Source organism: Saccostrea cucullata, unplaced genomic scaffold (genome assembly GCF_032062105.1).
Source record: "Saccostrea cucullata isolate Sc308-1 unplaced genomic scaffold, CSIRO_AGI_Scuc_v1 ctg438, whole genome shotgun sequence".
NCBI lineage: Eukaryota > Metazoa > Mollusca > Bivalvia > Ostreida > Ostreidae > Saccostrea > Saccostrea cuccullata.
Window position 1 is genome coordinate 452,842 of NW_026935125.1, and position 23,038 is coordinate 475,879.

General features: G+C 33.9%; 1 protein-coding gene across 6 annotated transcripts; it reads left to right on the forward strand.

The window, feature by feature from the left end:
* The first annotated feature begins 177 nt into the window (after nucleotides 1-177).
* LOC134241964 (solute carrier family 15 member 4-like) lies at nucleotides 178-21,828 on the forward strand. 6 transcript variants are annotated; one of them, XM_062723979.1, is made up of 12 exons: nucleotides 178-422; nucleotides 12,847-13,147; nucleotides 16,428-16,526; nucleotides 16,673-16,758; nucleotides 16,980-17,119; nucleotides 17,212-17,381; nucleotides 17,988-18,166; nucleotides 18,495-18,681; nucleotides 19,676-19,876; nucleotides 20,518-20,661; nucleotides 21,111-21,593; nucleotides 21,670-21,824. In XM_062723979.1, exons 2-11 carry the CDS (start codon nucleotides 12,886-12,888, stop codon nucleotides 21,365-21,367), a joined length of 1,725 nt encoding a protein of 574 aa, XP_062579963.1. In that variant the 5' UTR covers nucleotides 178-422; nucleotides 12,847-12,885; the 3' UTR covers nucleotides 21,368-21,593; nucleotides 21,670-21,824. The 6 variants fall into 6 exon arrangements, with proteins under 6 accessions (XP_062579963.1, XP_062579964.1, XP_062579960.1 ...); XM_062723980.1 differs by lacking the exon at nucleotides 178-422 and adding an exon at nucleotides 7,536-7,784; XM_062723976.1 differs by lacking the exon at nucleotides 178-422 and adding an exon at nucleotides 7,536-7,772.
* The last annotated feature ends 1,210 nt before the right edge of the window (nucleotides 21,829-23,038 follow it).

Consider the following 23,038-nt stretch of genomic DNA (forward strand, 5'->3'; position numbering starts at 1 on the left):
TCACGTGTTATTAGTTTGTAGTATCCAGTAAGGTTTCAGAGTAATTTATATTTGCGGAAATAGCACAGATAAACGCATAGCTATCCTATTGTTCATGAGTTTTAAGGAAATAATATGTTATCCACACATGCAGATATTCCGAAAAACGACCTCGGTTTAAATGTTCCGCGATGACCCGTGGATATTTTTAGGTGAAAGATCATATGACTTAATATGTCTCGAGGGATACAAACACATTCTTATACTTTGATTGATAGATTATTACAGATTTAACAATTGAAAATTATGATAAATCAAGGAAATAGTGAACACATGATGGAGACTGATTGAGATGACATTTCTTATTCACCAGCTGCCAGGAGAGGGATGCAGATAAAAACACCAGTATCTAGAACATTGCTGTATTATTCTTAGGACAACAGGTAATATTTCAGGTAGAATTTAGGGTCTTCTTAAGTATTTAATATATTTTAATTATTTGTGACATTTTAATATACATAGTATGTTACATAAAAGGTATAATCAAATTTATGTAACCCTTTTATACCTGTACAGATTAATTTAAATTCTATGGAAAGCAGATCATGTTTTATTTCGATAATTTTCTAAGGTGGTTAAAATGCGATGTACTATATACAAGATACGAAAGATTATTTGAAGAAAATGTTGAAATACAGAAATTTACAGCTTTTTTAATAAAAATAACAGGAATGGCAATATTATTTAAAAGAAATACATGTTTTTTTTTCTTTTCTACAATGTAGATTTGTGTAGTGTAATACTGTATAAGTATTATTCAAATAAAGTCGTAAAAACCATATGCCTTGTGTTAAACCACTTTCATTTTTCTAAAATAAGCCGTTCAAAAATGTGAATTTTTTGAAAATGACTTATTGTACATATATATCAGTTGATTTCTAGCATTCTAATTACTTGAAACAATTAATTAATCAGCGTCACGAGTAATATCTTATGTTAGATACATGCATGTTATTCATACATAATCATATAATAAAATGTGTAAAATTGTATTTTGTTCATTTATAGCTGTAGATCTGTAGCTCTCCGAAAAAATATATTGATAGACCGGAGAGCTACAGTACCACCCATTGAAATAAACTGTATGTTTATTGCCCACATAAAAACTGTATTTTTTTAGCTTATTACTGCAGTGTGGCAACGCACTTTGAAAAAATTACGCACTTTGAAAAAATTTATCAAAGTGCGTTAAAATTGGGACAAAATCAACGCACTTTGAAAATTTTTTTCAAAGTGCGTTAAATTTGGGACCAACTCAACGCACTTTGAGAAAATTTTTCAAAGTGCGTTAAGAGTCTTCATCATTATGTTTTACCATGGAGACACTTAACGCACTTTGAAAAAAAAAAATCATATTTTTGTAATGGAAAGTTTTATTTATTTATTTTTCAAAAACTTATGAATTGATAAACTCCCGTCGAAAAAAGGAGAAGACAGGTATAAGATCCTAGCTCAATCCAAATCTTTATCTTTTGAATACATAGGTGTTGGTAACAAACGGGGGAGGGGAGCAATAGACGCAAAAAGGGTATGCTGCATTTTCAATGCTTATACGATGTATATATCTTTCCAGAATAAGTGGGGGGCTAAGCCCCTCCTCCCCTGGCCTATTGCCCGGTCTCGATGTCTATGCTATACTCAAAATATTTATATAATTATGTATTTAACTAACTAGTATAAGGTTGAAAACTTTCAATATTAAATGAGTTAATTAATACAAGTGAAAACTAGAAATATTGAAGTACAGTAGTAAAACATATGAGAGAGAAAGAATTTTCATTTTTTTGAACAATCAAATTGCCCCCTTTCTATTATGATAAATGCTAAGTTGCTTTAAGCTGTCCACTGTTGGTGTCCCCTTTACAGCTTATACTTATCAAAGACTAGAATTTAAAGAAAAGAAAGAAACGAATTAGTGATCTTAAACAATCGTCACTATTTTTTTCAAGACCCCTTTCCCTTTTATTTTATCAAAACCTCAAATATTTAAAACGTCAACTTCTCAGGTCCTGAAGTGACTTCATCATAAAAAAATCATCCATCCAGGATCTGTCATCTATCATTCCAATTATTTGTAAGAATATTGATCAATCTACATTTTTTTTTCAAAGTGCGTCAATATGGTCGATATCAACGCACTATGAAAAAAAATATTTTTTTTCAAAGTGCGTTATAGCTTGGTCCCAAATTTAACGCACTTTGAAAAAAATTTTCAAAGTGCGTAATTTTTCAAAGTGCGTTGTAACACTGCAGCTACCGTAGTTCATTTTATTGGTTTGTCTATTTCATGGACGCAAGTTTCTTAAATTAACTCAGAATAATTCAAAGCTTCAAAGAAGAAGATATACCATGGTCATATCATCATGATCATACCTACATCTCAAGTAATTCCTCAGTTTGAACTTGGACAAAATACAGTCAAACTTAAATTTGTCATCTCGAACTCAATGGGACTGAAAAAAATACTACTACTCAGTAGTATAAGAGGAGTTGCGGATAAGAGATAAAGCGTAAAAGACGGACGGACGGAAATCCCGATTTCTATATACCCTCCCACTTTTCAAGCTGGGGGTATAACAACCCGAACCCACAAAAACACGGACCCCTAATCTACTCGTTTAATATCATGAAGAGTTATTTATTTACATGCACAGTGTATGCTTGAATTTATCATAAATATACTTTAATGAGCGATTCCACAAAAAAACCCCAAAAATTCTTGACCGAAAACTGTTATCACTGTGACACTGGATTTTTTTTTTTCAAATTTCAAATATTGAGAAATAAATGAAAGGACTTTGGTTAGTTATTAACTGGAAGCCGTTCTGCATCTCTTCATTGGTGGTTGAATTTGTAGATTTATCAAAAACTTTTTATACCCACACTTGAAAAGTGGGAGGGTATATAGTAATCGGGATTTCCGTCCGTCTGTTACGCTTTATCTCTTATCTGCAACTCCTCTTATACTACTGAGTGAAATTTAATGAAACTTTCACAGAATCTTTATTACATATTGTCATTGTGCACCTCCTATTTTACTTTTTTATTTGACATGTATTTAAGGTTTCCCATAGTAAAACATGGACATTGCCATTTTACCTATGACGTCACATATAGAAGCTTCTGGATAACATTTGATAGGACGAGTTATTCCTGTTTACACATTACCATAAAACAATATATAGCAACACATAGACATTATGGGAAGCGGGGGTATCATTTAGTGAGCTCATTGCTCACAGTACCTCTAGTTTTATGTAGAGAACAATAAACAATTTAAACTAGAGATACTGTGAGCAATGAGCTTACTAAAGGATAACCCCCGCCTCCCATATGGTTATAACTGATGACAAAGTCCATGTTTTGCTGTGGTCGGGAAACCCAAAATATGTGTCGGATCAAAAAGTAAAATAGGAGGTGCACAATGGCAATATGTAATTTCCTGATCATGACAACGAGCACACGGCGGGTGTGACCGGTCGGCAAGGGATGCTCACTCCTCCATGGCACCTGATCCCATCTCCGTGGGCACAATGGCAATATGTAATAAAGATTCTGTGAAAGTTTCATCAAATTTCATTCAGTGGTATGAGAGGAGTTGCGGATAAGAGATGGGTACCCCAAAGCGTTACAGACGGACGGACAGACGTACGTCTGTTACGTATTGGGGTACCCATCTCTTATTCACAACTTCATACCAATGAAGGAAATTTAATGAAACTTTCACAGAATCTTTATTACATATTGCCATTGTGCACCTCCTATTTTCCTTTTTGATCTGACACATATTTTGGATTTTCCAGAGCAAAACATGGACACTGCCATTATATTCATATGGGAGGCGGGGTATTATTTAGTGAGCTCATTGCTCACAGTACCTCTAGTTTGTATATTACAATACTAGTATATCATTCTCCCTTGCACATGTGGCGTACGTCTCTCAGCTGATTCGATACACAAGAACATGTTTTTTGTAGGAGCAACTACAAAAGATGCAGACTACTGTCATAATGGTAATCTCACATGGGGTAAACATTACGCAAATTCGATAAAATGACTACGCTTACAAATACGAGTACGTCGTTAAATCGAATGTTGATAAAGGTCTTTCATACATTCAAATTTAATTGTTAGGTCATTGTACCTTTTACTGAATAGATGAAAAGTTGAGGAGATCTTTTGTGTCATACAGTTTAGTTGAAAGTTGGCTATTGGCATATTATCCAAATACGAGGGGTGATCAAAAAGTTCGCAAACTAATTGAATAACTTTTAAAATATTTTTCAAAGTTAGATTTTGAGTTTATTCTTTTTCAAAGTAGGCCCCTCTAGATTTTATGCACTTTTCCCATCGGTCTGCCCATGCGCAAAACACGTGATCCAAGCCATCACGTGACATGACCCTTAGCACCGTGTTCACAGCAGTACCAAGATCTTCCTGGGATTCATATTTTTCTCCCCGTAGGTTATCTTTCAAAACTGGAAATAGCCAGAAGTCACAAATTGCCAAATCTGGGCTGTGGGGGGATGAATTAGGTTTTCTATACCCAATGTTTCCATGGTGTCCATCACAACCCGACTTTTATGGCTAGGTGCGTTATCATGGTGCTGAATGAATCCAGATCTAGATCTTATCAGATCTGGGCGCTTTCTCTTTACTGCTCTCATCAAATCTGATTTGATAACCCGTGCATAGTAGTCCCAAGTAACTGACGTTTTGGGTGGTACCATGTGATTTAGAATTATACCGTTGATGTCACAGAAAACTATGAGCATAACCTTCCCTGCTGACTTGGTTACGCGTGTTTTTATTGGTGTTGGCGAGGAAGGATGCTTCCAAATTGAACTTTTGTTGTTTGCTTTCTGGCTCATAGAAATTTACCCAAGTTTCATCACATGGGATAATTCTATTCATGAAATAATTTTGTTCTTTCATATCTACTAACGTAGGACCGGCACGCATTCACTCTCACCCTCATTTGCTCTGGCAGAAGGAGGCGAGAATGTTCCATAAGACATGCCAAAATCATTATCTATTTCCCTAATCGTAACTCTTCGATCTTTCATTACATATTGTTCAACCTCAGACACGTTTATCTCGGTACTTACGTTCAGCGGGCACCCAGATCTATCATCATCTTTCACCGTCTCCCTTCCCTCAACAAAACGTTTCATCCACTTACTTATTGTACCTTTTGAAAGCCCACATTCCCCATAAACTTTATGTAAATCATCGTATATTTCCGTAAAGGATTTACCTAGTTTTACATAAAATTTTATTATAGTTCTTTGTTCAAGTACCATTGACTCATTTTCGTCACAGTCGCCTCTATATTGACGTCATTTTAACATCATGACGTCATAATTATGACGCACATTGATTTCAACATGACTCAAACTGCATAAAGCACATGTTTAGGGCTATATTTGTGACAACTATTTCATTCTTGTCAGAACTGTAGTTAGGTAGATAGAGAATTAGTTTGCGAACTTTTTGATCACCCCTCGTATAATACAGATGTAGCGGACTCTTTCGTTTCAATTTAACTGGGATATTCCGAGACTTATGTTGATGTACATAAATCTTCGTCACAATATCTGAATGTGGAGTTGATGACAAAAGTATGATTTTTCTTCCCATTTTGAATGTAATACCGGTATATGGAGATAACTAACAGTATTCAAGCTCAAATGTCCATTAGATAATACAAAATAGGAGCAGAGCAAACACAGACCTCCAAAATATCAGAGGTGGGATCATGTGCCATATGTTGGAGTAAGCATCCCGTGCTGACCGGTCACATCTGCCATGTGCTCCTTGTCATGATTGAAAAAAAAAAACAGAAAAAATTGTCAACAATTTGGTGTGTACAGTTACATATAATGGCCTAATAATTAGTATGAAAAGGTCAGTCAGCATTTGACTTAATGATATATAATTGTATTTGCTGACAAGGTCATTGTTTAAATCTTCGTGGACATATCTTAATGTGGAGTTGATGACCACATTTTTCCCTCCTTCTCATTTTGAACAAGTTTTGCTTCATAGAAGAATATGAAACAGGTCGTTTGATAAAGGAACACAAATTAGTGTCTATCAAAACCCACCGCACAAAAAGTTCTTTTAAATATCAACCTCAGATTACATGTATTTTGAATCAGATTAAATTAATTTTTCTTAATTTTGTAAAAACTAATGGCAAGATAGAAAAGTTTCTGAGTTTACCTTTCTGGAAGAAACAGTTGTCTATGATATAAAAAAGCCAGATCTATCATTTATCTACGGAACTGATTGTTTCAGGCTTTTTGATATTGCTTAACTTGTAAAAATTCTGTAATTCTAAAGTTTCTAAATCATGTAAATGTATACAGTTTAAAAAATCATTTGATTTACATAACTTACTTTTTAATATAGTGAAGCACAGCTGTCTGAAGTTTCTCCTTTTCGGTATTTAATATTTTTGTGCGAAGCAAATGTAGGGGCTTGGAAGCTAGGTCTGCTGGAACCTGCATGTGTCTTTGTAGTTAGAGAGTTTGATGAAATTTAGATATTCACTAATGGAATTTAGTTATTCAATACAGAACGAAGTCAGTTTTATTGACTGGGAGGTCAAACTCAATACAAACTTAACATAATTTTGAAGAGTTTCATCCTTAGAAAATGAACTTGAAAGATGTGAATCGCCTACTATTAAATGATTGTCTTTGTGTAGGTAAATGAAACTTATGTATTATTAGAAATTCTTATGTCTAGGAGATTTAGTACATTGATGAGATTATAGCTATCAAATACATACACTTAAATATTGAAAATCTTGTTGCTAGTATTTTGTTGTACATTTTGCTGTTCTATTTTCGTATGTATATATACCTGTATATTCAATGCGGTAAAAATATCGAAATTTGTTCCGTTTTTTGTATATTTCATGTACATTTCAGGGGCGTAGCATCGTTTTTGAAAGTGGGGGGCTAGCCAGAGAATTTTTTTTTACTCACCTGGAAAAGTTGACAACTTTTTCAAAGCCGACTTACTTTCAATTCCAATTTTTTTCGTACATTTTCCTACAATTCCTTCATATCACTATACTATGGTAAAAAGTGGGGGGTCAACCATACTTCCAGTGAACATTTCCTATAGTTAAGGTAATGTTGGGGAAAAAAGTGGGGGGCCAACCATACTTCCAATGAACATTTCCTATAGTTAAGGTAATGTTGGGAAAAAAGTGGGGGGCCAGCCCCCCCCCCCCCCCTGTTGCTACGCCCTTGCATTTAAAGCTATTATTCACTTGCAAAATTATATATTATATGAATTTCACGTGTTATTAGTTTGTAGTATCCAGTAAGGTTTCAGAGTAATTTATATTTGCGGAAATAGCACAGATAAACGCATAGCTATCCTATTGTTCATGAGTTTTAAGGAAATAATATGTTATCCACACATGCAGATATTCCGAAAAACGACCTCGGTTTAAATGTTCCGCGATGACCCGTGGATATTTTTAGGTGAAAGATCATATGACTTAATATGTCTCGAGGGATACAAACACATTCTTATACTTTGATTGATAGATTATTACAGATTTAACAATTGAAAATTATGATAAATCAAGGAAATAGTGAACACATGATGGAGACTGATTGAGATGACATTTCTTATTCACCAGCTGCCAGGAGAGGGCTGCAGATAAAAACACCACTATCTAGAACATTGCTGTTTTATTCTTAGGACAACAGGTAATATTTCAGGTAGAATTTAGGGTCTTTTTAAGTATTTATGATTAACTGATATATTTCAATTATTTGTGACATTTGAATATACAAAGTATGTTACATTAAATGTAACATTTATATAACCCTTTTAAACCTGTACTGATTAATTTAAATTCTATGGAAAGCAGGTCATGTTTTATTTCAATAATTTTCTAAGGTGGTTAAAGTGCGATGTACTATATACTTTTTTTTTATATCTTTTTAAACAAGATACGAAAGATTATTTGAAGAAAATTTGAAATACAGAATTTTACAGCTTTTTTTAATTAAAATAACAGGAATGGCAATATTATTTAAAAGAAATCTGAAATGCATTTTTTCTTTACTACAATAAGGTGGATTTTTGTAGTTGAATACTGTATTATTCAAATAAAGTCGTAAAAACAATATGCCTTGTGTTAAACCACTTTCATTTTGCTAAAATATGCCGTTCAAAAATGTCAATTTTTTGAAAATGACTTAATGTACATGTATATCATTTGATTTCTAGCATTCTAATTACTTGAAACAATTAATTAATTAGCTTCACGAGTAATATCTTATGTTAGGAACATGCATGTTATTCATTCATAATCATATTTAACTAGGAAATATTTTACATTACTCAGCTATTAATGATACATTGTATATATACAAGTGTTTGTATAGTATCCAAAAATAACAAAAAATAAGATGAATTAAGAAAATACCATGTTTAAAATGAAACTTCGTAGAAGGTTAATTGACCATTAGACTAGATATCAATAAGTAAGAATATGAAGTTCATAAATAAAATGTTACCTTTTACAGGGTTCAAATTTATATTAATTCTGAATTCGAAGCCAAGGTTTGGATAATGTCACACTAGAAATCTATTTTTATAATAGAAAATGTTTTGTTTAACTGTTGTTATATAATTATTGACGCTTTTTTTTCATACATTTAAATAAATGCCACCACTTGCCATTTTTATATATGATAACAAAGTATACGTTTAACACCATTATACTAATATATAATTATTGAAGCTTCATTTTCATACATATACATAAATATCTTAAAGCAAATTAGCAACATTTTTCTATATAACAAATTATACGTTTAACACCAATAGAGCATGACCCTTGTTACAGTGGAGATTGTGTGGAAAAAAAAAGAAAGAAGTCTATATCAATCTCACTGTAACTAGTATTTAGGGTCAGGTCACCCTCAAATCATTTATTCAGCTTATAAAATGTACAATATGTGACAGTTTTGTGATAATAAAATCAGATTATAAAAAACATCAGAATGAATGAATTTTACAAAGGTATGAATATTATTTTCCTCACATACATAGTTTGAATGGCATTACATTTTCATTTATATAATATATCTTGAACATATTTAAACACAGGATTTTTTACATTATAATAATATATAATTATTGACGCTTCACTTTCATACATTTACATAAATATCTCTGTGCAAATTGAAAGCACCATTTTTATATATGATAAAATATAAAGTCTTAACACCATTATACAAAATATATAATTATTCTAAAAATCTATTTTCATACATATACATAAATATCTCAAAGCAAATTAATAAATTTAGATTATAAAAAACATCAGAATGAATGAATTTTACAAAGATATGAATATTATTTTCCTCACATACATAGTTTGAATCTGGCATTACATTTTCATTTGATGATCTTTTGACTTATTCATCTTGAACATATTTTAAACATAAAGTTTCCAGTTACATGAAAAATAACATAGCAAAAAACTAATGTGCCTTATAGTGGATTAAAAAATGTGAATACATGAATACATGTACATGTATATAGTTTATCACGGCAGCAGATACTGCCAATAACACTGTAACTAGTATTAGAATCACAAAGAATTTTGAAACAAATGATTTATTTTCTCTTTGAAATTTGTCAAATCATGTGATTGTAATAGTAAAAAAATCGATTTCATTTCATTTTTGAATGCATTTTTAATACTGAAGTCACTTATTTTCAAATTCTCAAATTTAATTTTATTTCTTGTTTTCCATATGACCCATTTATAAATACATATTACAATGTTAACAATAAATGTTAAATTATACAGTCTTATCTTAAGGACTGGTCTCTAGTCTCACAGTGGGGTTCGAATCCGATACGTAAGGATCAACTCTTTACTCAGCGACCCTAGATCAGACGCTCTAACCATTACGCAACGCGGGTGACTAAAAAGAGAATGTGATGAGATAAAAAACAAATCTTTTCATGAAGATTAGCAGGGCCACATCTCAGGAGAAATATACAAACACCCGCAAGAGCAGATCAACAACGTATGACATTTTGAGCAATAACATTAACATTTTGAAAAACAAAATGTGTTTGTGAACATTGATACCCCCGTATGGCGCTTTTGACTAGGGGTTAAGCTTTCTTAAATGCAAGATAAAATCCAAGGTCAAGGTCAAAATTGTTTGTTTCAAGAGGAAGGCTTGTACCAAGAGGAAGGAATTTTTACAAGGATTACACCTGTGTTATATGAAACTCCTAGTACTAACTATTCAAAAGCTATAGCCAAGATTAAATTTCGTTTACAAAGTGTGTCAAACTCTAATCAAGGCCAATGGGTAGAAATATTACTACGAATTAAAAGGTCTTGTCAAAATAAATCCACATGTATGTGAATTATAAAAGTCATGGCACCAGCTGTTCAAAAGCAATGGCTAAGGTTAAAATTTGGTATTTTTTGTAAAAGTAGGTCAACTCGAAGGTAAAGGTCAAAAAGTTAGATTTGAAGGTGTCCATAGACAGGTCTTGTCAAAAGAATACACCTGTGAAATATGAAAGACATAGCTCCACTCAGTAAAATGTTATGGGGAAGGTTAATTTTTTAACAGACAAACTGACGGACGGGTGGCGAAGTAGTTAGAGCATCTGCTCAAGAGTTGCTAAGTAAGGAGTTGATTCTTACTTCATGGGTTCGAATCCCATTGTGGGACGTAGATAGCTGCAGATCTGTAGCGTTATGGTTTTATATATTTGTCTTTAACCATAACGCTACAGATCCCGTAATGCAAAAAAGGTGCAGTTTACGGCGCAATATTTTTTGCGCAATTTTGGGGATAATTTCTTCAATTTCTAGCATTGGTCAATCAACTACCTTTCACTCCTTATAATTCTATACACATTCTGTAGCCAATAATTATATTTTATCCACCTCCCAACCATTGAATGATGTCTCTAAAGGCAATTTAACATCGTCGGAAACACACGGGTGATCTCGTCTTTACTTATCACGGGTGATCTCGTCTTTACTTATCACCCGTGGGTCAACTCGCCGAAATATCGCCGTAAAATATGCTAATTTGTTGTTTTTAGTCAACCAATCAGAAAGTTGGAACTCTTCAATTTTGAAAAATACGTTTATTACTTTGCTATTTATGGTAAATATTTTGACGCTCGTTAAAACGTGCGAAGTTTGATTTAAAACATTGAAAATCAATTCGTACAGTTCACTGACATTAATATCCGTCAGATATTATGAAGGAGTACCTCTTTCTAACTGCAAAATGCATCGGTGAGTGGATTTATCAGCTGTGTTAACTACGGAATGAGTTTTTCATGTTTTTGGCAATGCCGAACTTGCATACGTAACGTCAACTGTGATTCGTTGTTGCGCATCGCGACTCTGTAATGCGGCCAATCAAATGATCCATGCATATTTAATTACATACGACGATTTTTCGGCGAGTTGGCCCACGGGTGATAAGTAAAGACGAGATCACCTGTGGGTTTCCGACGATGGCAATTTAATAAACTCGCTTGAAGTGAATTTTCAGCAATCTAACATATAATTTTAATCAAGCCAGTTTATCACTTGTAGAGACGATTATTATGGGTAGGTAGATGGATTAAATATACAGATTAGATAAATAATATGCCTAGAATTAGTGAGTGAAAGGTTGTTAATTGACCGATGCTGGAAAGTGGAGAAATTATCCCCAAAAGTGCGCAAAAAAATTGCGCCGTAAATTGCACCTTTGTTGAATTACGGGATCTGTAGCGTTATGGTCAAAGACAAATATATAAAACCATAACGCTACAGATATGCAGCTAGGACGTAGAGTCCCGTGTCGCAGTAGGTGCTGGCACGAAAAAGATCCCTCTCTGTTTAATTTCCCTGAGTGCCGAGTATAGGATAGAATCTGCAGCATTCCACTGGCAAGTGATGGCGTCTCCATATGAATGAAAAATGCTTGAGAGGGACGTTTAACAATATACAATCAATCAATCACTCACGGACGGATAGGACAAAAACTAAATACCACCGAATCTTCGATTACGGGGGGCATAATTAGCATTTATCGAAAAAATGAAAAGTAAACTGTTTTAATCTCTTTCTTAATTGCTTCGTCAAATAACAAAAATTATTGAGGGATAAAACTTAACCAACTTTGCAAATTCAAACCTCAAAATGAAGAGTAAATAGTATACATGTATTATTTTTGCAGAGCTTTCAATGATTTCAAAATCTCTCATTTGACGGTCTGTACAGTTTCGTTTTCACATTCACTTGACAAAGTGTGAACTACCATCACTTTGTATCATAATCATAACTGAAAGGTAACATCAAATCACTACACAAGAAGGACAGGAAAAAAATTAAATCGTGTTACATCCCGTGAAAATCAAACTTATACATGAATACGAGTACACATATATACTGATTAGATAAGGATTCATATACACAATATCAAAGGCAAAAAATAAAATTTTGCACTTTTTGACAACCCCGCCAATTGTCAAATAGGAAAGTTATTTCTAAATGATTATCAAAATTCACCAAAACTTGGTAGAAATAGTCGAAACAGAGGAAAAAACTAATGCTAATCTTAATTAATACACTGAAATTTTATTCTTTGCAAAGAAAGTCACACCCGCAACCTTAAAGGCAGCAATAGAACCTTATCTACAAAGACATTTTAATTTTACCTTAACACCATGCAAGCTTTACCTATATGCAAGTCTCAGAGAAAATTCAAATAAATAATGTTTTCTTATCAGGCAAAATACCTCCATCGACTAGGTACAGGGTCCCTTGATATGGCAAGTTTAGACACAGACGAATCAGAGCCTTTACTGAAGAAGGGTGTAAACATCGGGCTCAAAATGGAGGAGAAGAAAACGCTGGGGCTAAAGCGGCCTATGTCTGGTCAACAACTGTTAGTGGTGGGCTGTATACTGATGTGTGAGTTGTGTGAACGTTTGACATACTACAGCGTGACTGCCAATGTTGTCCTTTTCTGTACCGATGTTTTGGAACTGGAAAGTACACAAGCCGCCACCGTCAGCTTGGTGTTCTCGGGTAAGGCTAAATCTATAAAAGGAAAAGCTTGGAAAGAGAAGTCAACAGTGCTTTCTTTGTTGTTTTAAATAAATTTGTACCGGAACTAAAAAAAATCAAAATAAGCAATGTAAAATCAGGAAATATATATATTTGCATCCCATTGTCTAGCTAATTAGCAAATATCTTTGTTACCCTTTGGAATTTTTCTCTTAATATAAAGATTCAAATGAAATTAGGAAACGCGTTTATAATGAATCGGAGGTGATACTTGCTGTGATCACTAGTCCAGTTTAAACGCACTGTGAGCACTACTGCAAGGGAAGTAAAAGCATGTTCTACGTATGAAAACTTTTCAAAAACTTGCAAGATATGGACAAATAAGTTGATGACATCTACAACAATATTGTTTTAAGTTAACATTTTGGAATTTTTTGGTCAATACAATGACTTTGTTTGTTAAAAAAAATCTTTGTTAAAACGAATGTTGACGGAATCTATACACGGCCTTTATTTCCACACTTTGTTTTTGTCACTTTTTACGCAATCAAAGCAACGAGCATATGTGGGTGTGACCAGTCGACAGCAGGTTCTTACACTTTTTTGTCACCTGATCCCATACATGCTCATATTTTTTTATATTAAGAATAACTGTATGTTATCTTCAATTTCAAGCAACAGTAAACGATCGAACTTTTACTTGCATTTTGGGATTTTTGCGAAATTAGTTATATAGCAAAACAGGTCTTCGGTTGTTCATTTGTCTGGGTCGGATACACCCCCCCCCCCAAAAAAAAATAATTAAAAACATTAAATAAAAGTTTGTAAACGGTAATAGAAAATGGCACTTCAAAAGAAAAATGTTCTTCCTACCGTTTTTATTGTTTGCCTCTATATTTTTAAAATGCAGTTTTGCAGAAATGAACCACTGACCTTAGATTCGATACAAGATTCCTCTGTACTCCTAGTAATAGAAGTGAATAATGTTATCACAATCCTACTAAGTAAACCTCGCACAACACATTAAAAAAGTTTTGATCGGATACAAAAGACAACATTATTACAAACATAATTGTAGACTCTCTCTTTTCTTAGAACATGATGTCCACTTTCCTCCGTTTTATCCTAAAAAATTGTCATATTTCTAAATACAATCATACTATTAATATCGGTGATATAAACTTTAATCAAACAAAAGATAACGTGGGTTTATTATGGATAATGGCGTTGAAATAATCTAAACAAGGGGGTATCCCCGGTACATACACTTATCAACTCGAGTACATTAATGAAAAATACATCTCATGTGACCTATACTCCAGTGAAATGGCAGCTCGGGATGAAGAAAAAACAATTCTGTTATCAGCGGATGGCTGGGAAGGGGGTGACAAAACTTCCCCGCCCTCCATCTGGAGGGGGAAACACCTGCTATTGGCTATGGCTATTTTGTTCACGGAACTTTGTGAAAGACTAACATATTACAGTGTTACTGCAAATATGGTCTTATTTTGCACCTCGGTTTTAGAACTTGAGACTACCACGGCTGCCTCAGTGAGTCTTCGATTTACTGGTCAGTTATTCTGAAAGGTCCTCTTATATACTGCTGTAAATCAACTTTTAATCGCGAGAAATTTATTTCCGCGTATTTATGCGAGACGATGTGCTCCCGAATATCATTTTCGCGTATATGAGTATTAAGATTACCACAACTCGTGGTATTGTCTCCCTTATAAAGTGTGATCTTCGACATACTGGTTAATGTAGAATATTTGCCTCAAGGCCGTGTCACACTGTCACGATTTATGCTACGATTACCCACGAATTAATAAAAGTTGAAAATCGCTTTTCATCGCCAGGTTTGTCTTGCGATTTTTGTACAGCGTGTGGAATATTTTGCTGCTAGAATTGTGTGTCTGCGATGTCTGTGCGACACGAGGTTTGTACGATTTAAGTACGAACTGAGGCGACTGCGTTACGAACTGGTTACGATATTTCTACGATTACGAAGGATTAAACGCGGTTACATACGATACTCGTACGAAGGACTACATGTACGATATACCACGTTACATACACGATATTTCCACGACTACTGGCGATTTCTTACGAATATACATGTACTGGAATGCATATATAGAGTAATGGGAGATTTGTCTGAAATCATTTAACATCATAGTTATGTTATTTGATCATGGTAAAAACTACACTGTGGAACTTTTGATTATGTTCAATTTCTTCAAGTTTTTATTGTACACGGTGTTTATAGTTTCTGTTACACAATTGTATTTTCAATTTATTTTACTTTTCTTAGCTTCTTTCCTTTTATTTTAGGCAGTATTTTGATTTCAACAGTGTTAACATCAGAAACCGTCTGCCTACATCGTATTAACTCGTAGTTCAATCGCACAGTTTCCGTACACACATCAATGTGTGTGTCGTACTATGTTCTTATCAATTCGAAGAACACTCGCAGTAACTCGAGAGACACTCGCACAAACTCGAAGGACACTCGAGGTAACTCGTAGGACTCTCGTAGTGTCGAGAGTACCACGAAGTTCCGCGAATGTCGCACGAACTTTGAAGATTTACTACGAATATGAGTAAGTGCAGTGCAGATGCTAAAATTGTCTACGAATAATTACAAATCGTGCTGTGTCCACGATTGTTTTGAACATGCTCAAAACAATCGCCAAGTTAGGAAGATATCCTACGAGTACTTCTGCGAGAAATCCCGATTTGCTGCGATTTTTTAATTCGTAATGAATTGTAGCTATAAATCGTGACAGTGTGACACGGGCTTTACTGGGCATTTAGGATCGCCGCTTCGGTCATTTAACTTTACGGGTTTTAAAGATGAAAGAAGCGAGTTATGTCAGTTACTTTCTTCTTCGATAACAAAATCTGCAAAGACTGAAAGTAAAACTTTTTTATGAAAAAGTAATACGCTTTTCGCATTGCTCACAAGGAAAAGCCTGCATGAAAACTAGGAAAGATGACATTCTTGGAAACTGTGAGCGCTTTTGCTGTTTTGTAGATATTTATATGCCACCTCTGATGTGTTTGGAGGCCCGTGTTTGCTCTGCTCCTTTTTTGTATTGTTTAACGGACTTTTGATCTTGAATACAGTTCGTTATCTCCATATGTTTCATTCTTACAATTTAAATAAAATCACAATTAATTTAACAGAGTATTACATATTTTCACGCGTTGTGTGTGAAATAATTTATGCAATGAAGAACGGAAGCTAAAGAACGAGTACTTAAACATTTGAAAAGCATACATGTATATACTTTGCTTGCAGGGACTGTGTTTATCATCCCCGTGATTGGTGGTTACATCGCTGACACTTTGGCGGGAAAATACAATACAATCTTAGGATCTGGACTTATATACGTCTTAGGTACCTCTTTTTGAACCGAAATCCCTTGTTATTCGATTAAAAAAAAACATTCGATTTAAAAAATGCAATACTTTTTTGTCAGTCAGTTATCTGAATATTTGGTATTTGGTTTTCTGAAATTTGCAATAAACGGCACTGTATTTCAGGGTTGTTCCTCCTTCCGGCCTCAGCAATGAATTATGAAAATTGGTTTGGAAGTGACGGTGACGGCTCTAGTTACGACTTATCTACGGTACCTTCTGCAAATATTAATATTTGATATTTTAAATTTCATAAACTGGAAATTGCCAAAAAAGATAAATTAAATGTTCTTTCTAATTGAAATTACAAAAAACTGTAGAAAAATAAAATTTATCTTTCTTGAAAATAGATGGCATTGCTCTTATACGATCGTTGCACATAGTAATTTAATTTTGACAAGATTTTCGTAAAGTTCTTTTTGTTTTGCTTTAGGAAATGCGGAGAGTTTATTATTTTATGGGACTAGTATTTGTTGCCATAGGCACAGGAGGCATAAAAGCAAATGTTGGTCCATTTGGTGCTCAACAAGTAGAAGATCTGGGACCAGAAGCAGTCCAGTCATTTTTCAACTGGTATTACGATTTTAATTGCTTGTTAAACCCTCTTTAGAACTGTCAACACTTTCTTTTTCAGCATATCTGTTAAAATGATTTTGTTTTGTTAGGTTTTACTGGTTTATAAACGCTGGGTCTTTCGTGGCGTTCCTGGGTGTGGCTTATGTACAACAAAACATCAGTTTCAGCTTGGGCTATCTCATCCCATTTATTTCAATGATACTAGCGCTCGTCATTTTTGTTGCAGTGAAATCCAAATACAAACAACGACCACCCGGAGGTATGTAGAATGGAAAATCAGTTCAATTCTAAACGACATTTAATTGAATGCAATTTTTAACATTTGTACCATTATCTACAGATCGAAGGAACTAAAAACAGTAGTATCTGAAATGAAAAAAAAACATACTTTCTGTAGAAAGATGGAAAATAAACAGTTCTTGAAAGGAAATTCCAAATACATGTACTCATTAGTTCAAACACAGACCAAATTTCGACTATGAAAGTGGTCCGTATAGTTCTGCATGTAACATACAAGTATTGTTAAGTGTAAGCAAATTGCAGTTGCAAAAGTAACCATTGTGGTCTGTAAGTAGATCCCATTGGATTCGAAACCATTTTGTTCTGTAGACAGATTTTAACATAGGTAACCTTTTTGTTCTGTAGACAGATTTTAACATAGGTAACCTTTTTGTTCTGTAGACAGATTTTAACTTTGGTAACATTTTTGTTCTGTAGGCAGATTTTAACATAGATATTCTTTATTATCCATAATCAGGTTATGTTAGGTAGGCTTCGTTTTCTGAAGGCAGATTATTACATAAGTAGTGCTTTATCTGTAGGAAGATTAGCAATAATATATTTATATAACCTTCTTGTTTTGTAGGTAGTATAATCGTCGATTCTTTGGGTGTTTGTTGTGCGGCAGGCTGCAGAAACTTTGACAAAGCCCGAAACACCAGTGGAGGAAAGTACAAAGATGAATTTGTGGATGGGGTGGTTGCTGTTCTTCGAATTATCCCCGTGTTTCTATTAATTATCTTGTACTGGGCTATTTATTCTCAGGTTAGTTTATTAAGAATATTCAGTTTAATTTTATGAAGCTATGATTTTATGACAATGGACACACGGTGAATGTGACTGGTCAGTCGACAGGGGATGCTTACTCCTCCATGACACCTGATCCCACCTGTGATGTTTTAGAGGCCCGTGTTTATTTGGCTCCTGATTTGTGTTGTTTGAATTGACTTTTAAGGTTGAATACTATTCATTATCACCATTTATTTCATGGCGTATAAACTACATGTAAAATTTTAGGTTTGTACATTTGACAATTTAAAAAAAAAATACTAATATGAAATACTTATCTGAAATTGTGAACATTTTTTTGTAGATGCAGTCGACATTTTTCCTGCAAGGTGAACGAATGGACGCCAAAATAGGCAGAGTGACAATGCCTATAGCTGTGCTGAATGTGTTCAATACCATCATCATCCTCATTCTTATCCCTATCATGGATAGAATCATTTATCCATTTTTGGCCAGACACAACAGGAGTCCTACACATCTACAAAGAATAGGTCAGTTCAATTTTCACTGTAAAATAGGATTCTGGAATTTAGATACAATTTTGTAGAACTCCTGCATAGAAAATTTAAATGTTTAAGTTTGTCTACAAATCATTATAAAAATGAAATACAAATTAAAAAGTTAAGAATTTCACTCCATACCAAGCTTATTGTTACTGTGCATAAAAACAGTCAGATATCATAATATTGTAAAATTAATGATATCAAATGACCTTGACTGCCTTGAAAAGGACATCGTCAGAGACCCAAGGTCAATCTTGCCTTCAGTAAGCACACGAAAGCTTGGCTGTTGGTTCGACAATCATAGAAGCAAAATGGGAAGTAAAGTTTCTGTGGATTAAACTGATATGTTTTAATATTTTCCATTTCTAAACCTTTTCTCTATAATAACCCTTTGAAAGTAAGCGGAGTTGATTTCCTGATAATTCTGCCGGAATGTAAATTAGGCAGGTCGATAGGTCAGCAGCTAAGGAGGCCTAATACGCATGCAAATCTCCTGCGCATCTGTCTCTGTGTCTGACGCTAAGGAGGCCAAATATGCATGTAAATCTCGTGCGGCTGCCGTTGTGTTTGACGTCAGTGTGCGAGGACTATTGAAATTGGCATGGAAGTCCTCGTGTAATTTAAATTGATTAGTCTACATTCTTAATGTCTAAGTCTACAATTTTATTTCACAATGAAATGGAAATATAAGGAATCACTATCTATTTGAGAGTATGCCAGGGACATCAACAATAGTGGGAAACATGGGATAATTTTAGCATAATGGGCTTTGCCCGTTATGCAAATTATCCCATGTTTCCCACTATTGTTGATGCCCTGGCATACTTCTCAAAACTAGACAGTGATTCCTTAATTGAAATGTCTAATTCAAACAGTCCGAAAATTACGTATGGAACATCTGAATGTTGCAACAAACGTTCTTTTTCAACAAAAGCATGACGATTCTAATTGTTTCTATTCTATTTTTTGTTTTATGTTGTAGCCTTTGGTTTCATCTTATCGGCACTTTCAGTTCTCGTGGCTGGGATTTTGGAAATCTATCGCAAGAAAGATATTGAAAATAATGGATATATTCAACAAAAACTGGCATCAGATACTTTCAATGCTTCTCAAATTTCCATATTCGCCCAAGTTCCGGAATTCGCTCTTGTAGGAGCTAGTGAGGTTTTTGCCAGTGTTTCTGGTAAGATGAACAAATGTTTAAACAATTCTGAATCGATGGAAATCTCAAATATCACAAGACTTGTTCAGATTAAATCAATTAACTAAGACTAGTAGAGATGATGGTGGATGGCTTAAGTTCTTTTTTGAAAATGAAACGATACAATGATGTAATACATAATTTGACAATGGAGCCAACAGTTTTTTTTTTAAAAAGGACCTGATCCCACTTCTGATGTTTTAGAGGTCCATGACTGCTCTGCTCCCAATTTAAATGGACTTAAGAATTTGAATACTGTTCGTTACTTCCATGTTTCATTAGATTAAGTTTTTATTTTTAGAAATAGTTTATCTTATGCATCCTGCTTAAAGATTTTAAAAATGTTTCTCGAAAAGAAAATAATACTGTATACAGGGTTATTTTCGTCCCGTCTTATTTTCGCCCTTTCACACTTGCGAACAATTTTGCCCCGTTTTAAATTCGCCCAGTCATAGTTATTGTTAACGAAATATTACTGTATTCTTTGAACTCGCCCCGTTTTAAATTCGCCCAAATGAGGGTAGGGCGAAAGGGGCGAAAATAAAACGGGGCAAAAATTTCCCTGTATACAGTAATAATAAATAAAAAATGTTCGTCGCTTATACCATTCTCTTTTATTTCAGGTCTGGAATTTGCATACTCTCAAGCACCCTCATTTATGCAGGGTCTGGTTATGGGTTTATTTTTAATGATGTCTGGATTAGGGAACTACGTCTCTGAGGCCATTCTGGAGATAGTGAAGGAGGCATCAGGAACTAAGCCACCAGGTGGGTCCTGTTATAAAAACAGTAATCACACGGTCTCAGAAGTCTTAATTGGAAACATAATTATAGGAAATAAATGGCAAGGGAAGAATTTTGTATGGAAAAACTATTTGAAGATTTTCATATAGAGAGTAATATTTGGAAACCACTGCATTTGAACGTTACGTTTGCAATTTGGACTCGGTAACGGTAACTGTCTTTTTTTTTATCTATACAAACATTAATGGTGCAAATCTAATTAGAAATGTCCCTGTACCTACAAAATTATTCTGTCTCTTAAATCATTATCTCGGTTTAATGCCTGTTAGCTTAAATGAATTTTTATTTTATGATGATTATCTTGCTGGAACCTGATAATTTTTATGTCTCTTTTGAGCCATTTGTGTGTGTTCTTTGCAGAATTACTTAAATTCTACATAATTAATGATGGCTTGAATTTCGTTCTTTTTAAGATGCCTGGTTTCCTGAGGAAATGAACGATGGAAAAACAGAGTATTTATTTTTCATGTTGGCTGGACTTATGGCAGCCAATACAATAGTCTTCATCATTGTGGCGTACTTTTATAAATACAGGGAACCGGAAGAACAGCAAATCCTAGAAATAGACAAAACCGTAGACGTGGACAAACCTCCGGCATACGATTCTGTGGGTCACGGGTTTGACAATCGGGGTTATTATAAGGGGGAGCCAGAATGCACGAAATTATAAGCTTTCAAAGCTTCTTAGAAGGAATCTGCTTACAGTCAAAATGAACATTTGTTTTCAGGAGGTGATTGCTTAAGTTTCCAATTACATGTATTAAACGAATTCTACTTTTCAAAACAGAAAGAGCTTACATTTTTATTGTCCCAGACAGTGATCTAGTGATATATAATCAAATGCGCTTTCTTAAAAAAAAAGAACAGCCAATTATATTTAGTGCCATGATTTTCAAGTCTATATATACCCAATCTCCCATGCAGAGTTGTCGTTCGTTCCTCTCTCAGTGAATGTATGAGCCGATGGTAGAGAGTGATATATACCGGTTGTTGATTGTAAGAAGTCAAAAAAGAATGTGATGCATTGGAAATCCAATTGAAATAAAAATCAATGTCTCTGAAATCCATGTATATACATATATTATCTTTCCTCAGGTTAGCAAAGTCATAAATTCATCATGTCATAATGCAATACACATATACGAGGGCCGTTCAAAAATTACGCGGACTTGTTGCACAGAAAAAATATTTGACAACATAATCGGGCAAAATGTCACACATAATATAAAAGAATCTTTACTTATATGGTCTTCAAAATTTCACATAAAAATGTTGTAAATTGGTATCAATTTTGAGTGATTTTTCAGGACATATCATTAAGTCACGGAGCAGCAAAATCTTCGACGTCACAGGCATTATAAAAAGTATGTGATTGATCTCTCATTTTCTCAAAATTTTCCCAAGAGTACCTGTGCAGTTAGATTTACCTTATCTACTCAACATCCAAACACCATTTCTTGTCAAGCTTATAAATCGATTAAACAAGTAAAGAATATTCATTTTTGTTATAAAACCAAAAACTTCAGGTATTTATGAGATATATTGTAATATTAGTGATCATTTCTTTACAGTCCGGATAAAGTTTTCGTCAAAAATCTTCTTCCCGTCCTCACGTATAGCCTTTTTACAGAGGTCTAACAGTCTAAAATATCAAATTGCTATTTGTGGACGAATGTCACGAATACCCTAGTTTACTACATGTTTTATTATGCATATTTTGGATTTATGTTGGCGATATCTCGAGCATTATACATAATTTAACAAAAGTGTGGTGCGCCGTCCATTCAGGAGACGTCATTTTCACAGTCGTTTTCACGGGAATCGCATCAGAGAAAAATCACTATATTTCTTTCAATACTTCAAATATCACGTCAGAAATCTAAATACATAATAATAGAACAATTTAAAGATATATTTGAGAAAATTGTCGAAAAATGTTGCGAATTATAGAAAATAAATGAGTTAAATTTTGGATTCCGCATGCTTTTGCTTTAAATTTTTTGTCTTGCTCCGTACCTCTCCATCAGCGATATCAACATTCCGATAATTTTAGTAAAAAGTTTTTAAAATACAAAATTTTTGCTCAAAATTTATTGGAATCTTTAAGATACATATTTCTGTGAAATTTCATAACTATATGACGTCTTTAAGAGTAAATAATAGCCCAGTCCGCGTAATTTTTGAACGGCCCTCGTATGTTAATCTGTATGTGTTGTTTATATATTCAGATTTTTTTGTACATTTTATTGTTTCGTTGTATACTTTAAAATCGGCGTAGTGACATACTATTATAAAAGTGTTTTATTAAATATTTTTATTGTTTACCTCCTTTGTTTTTATT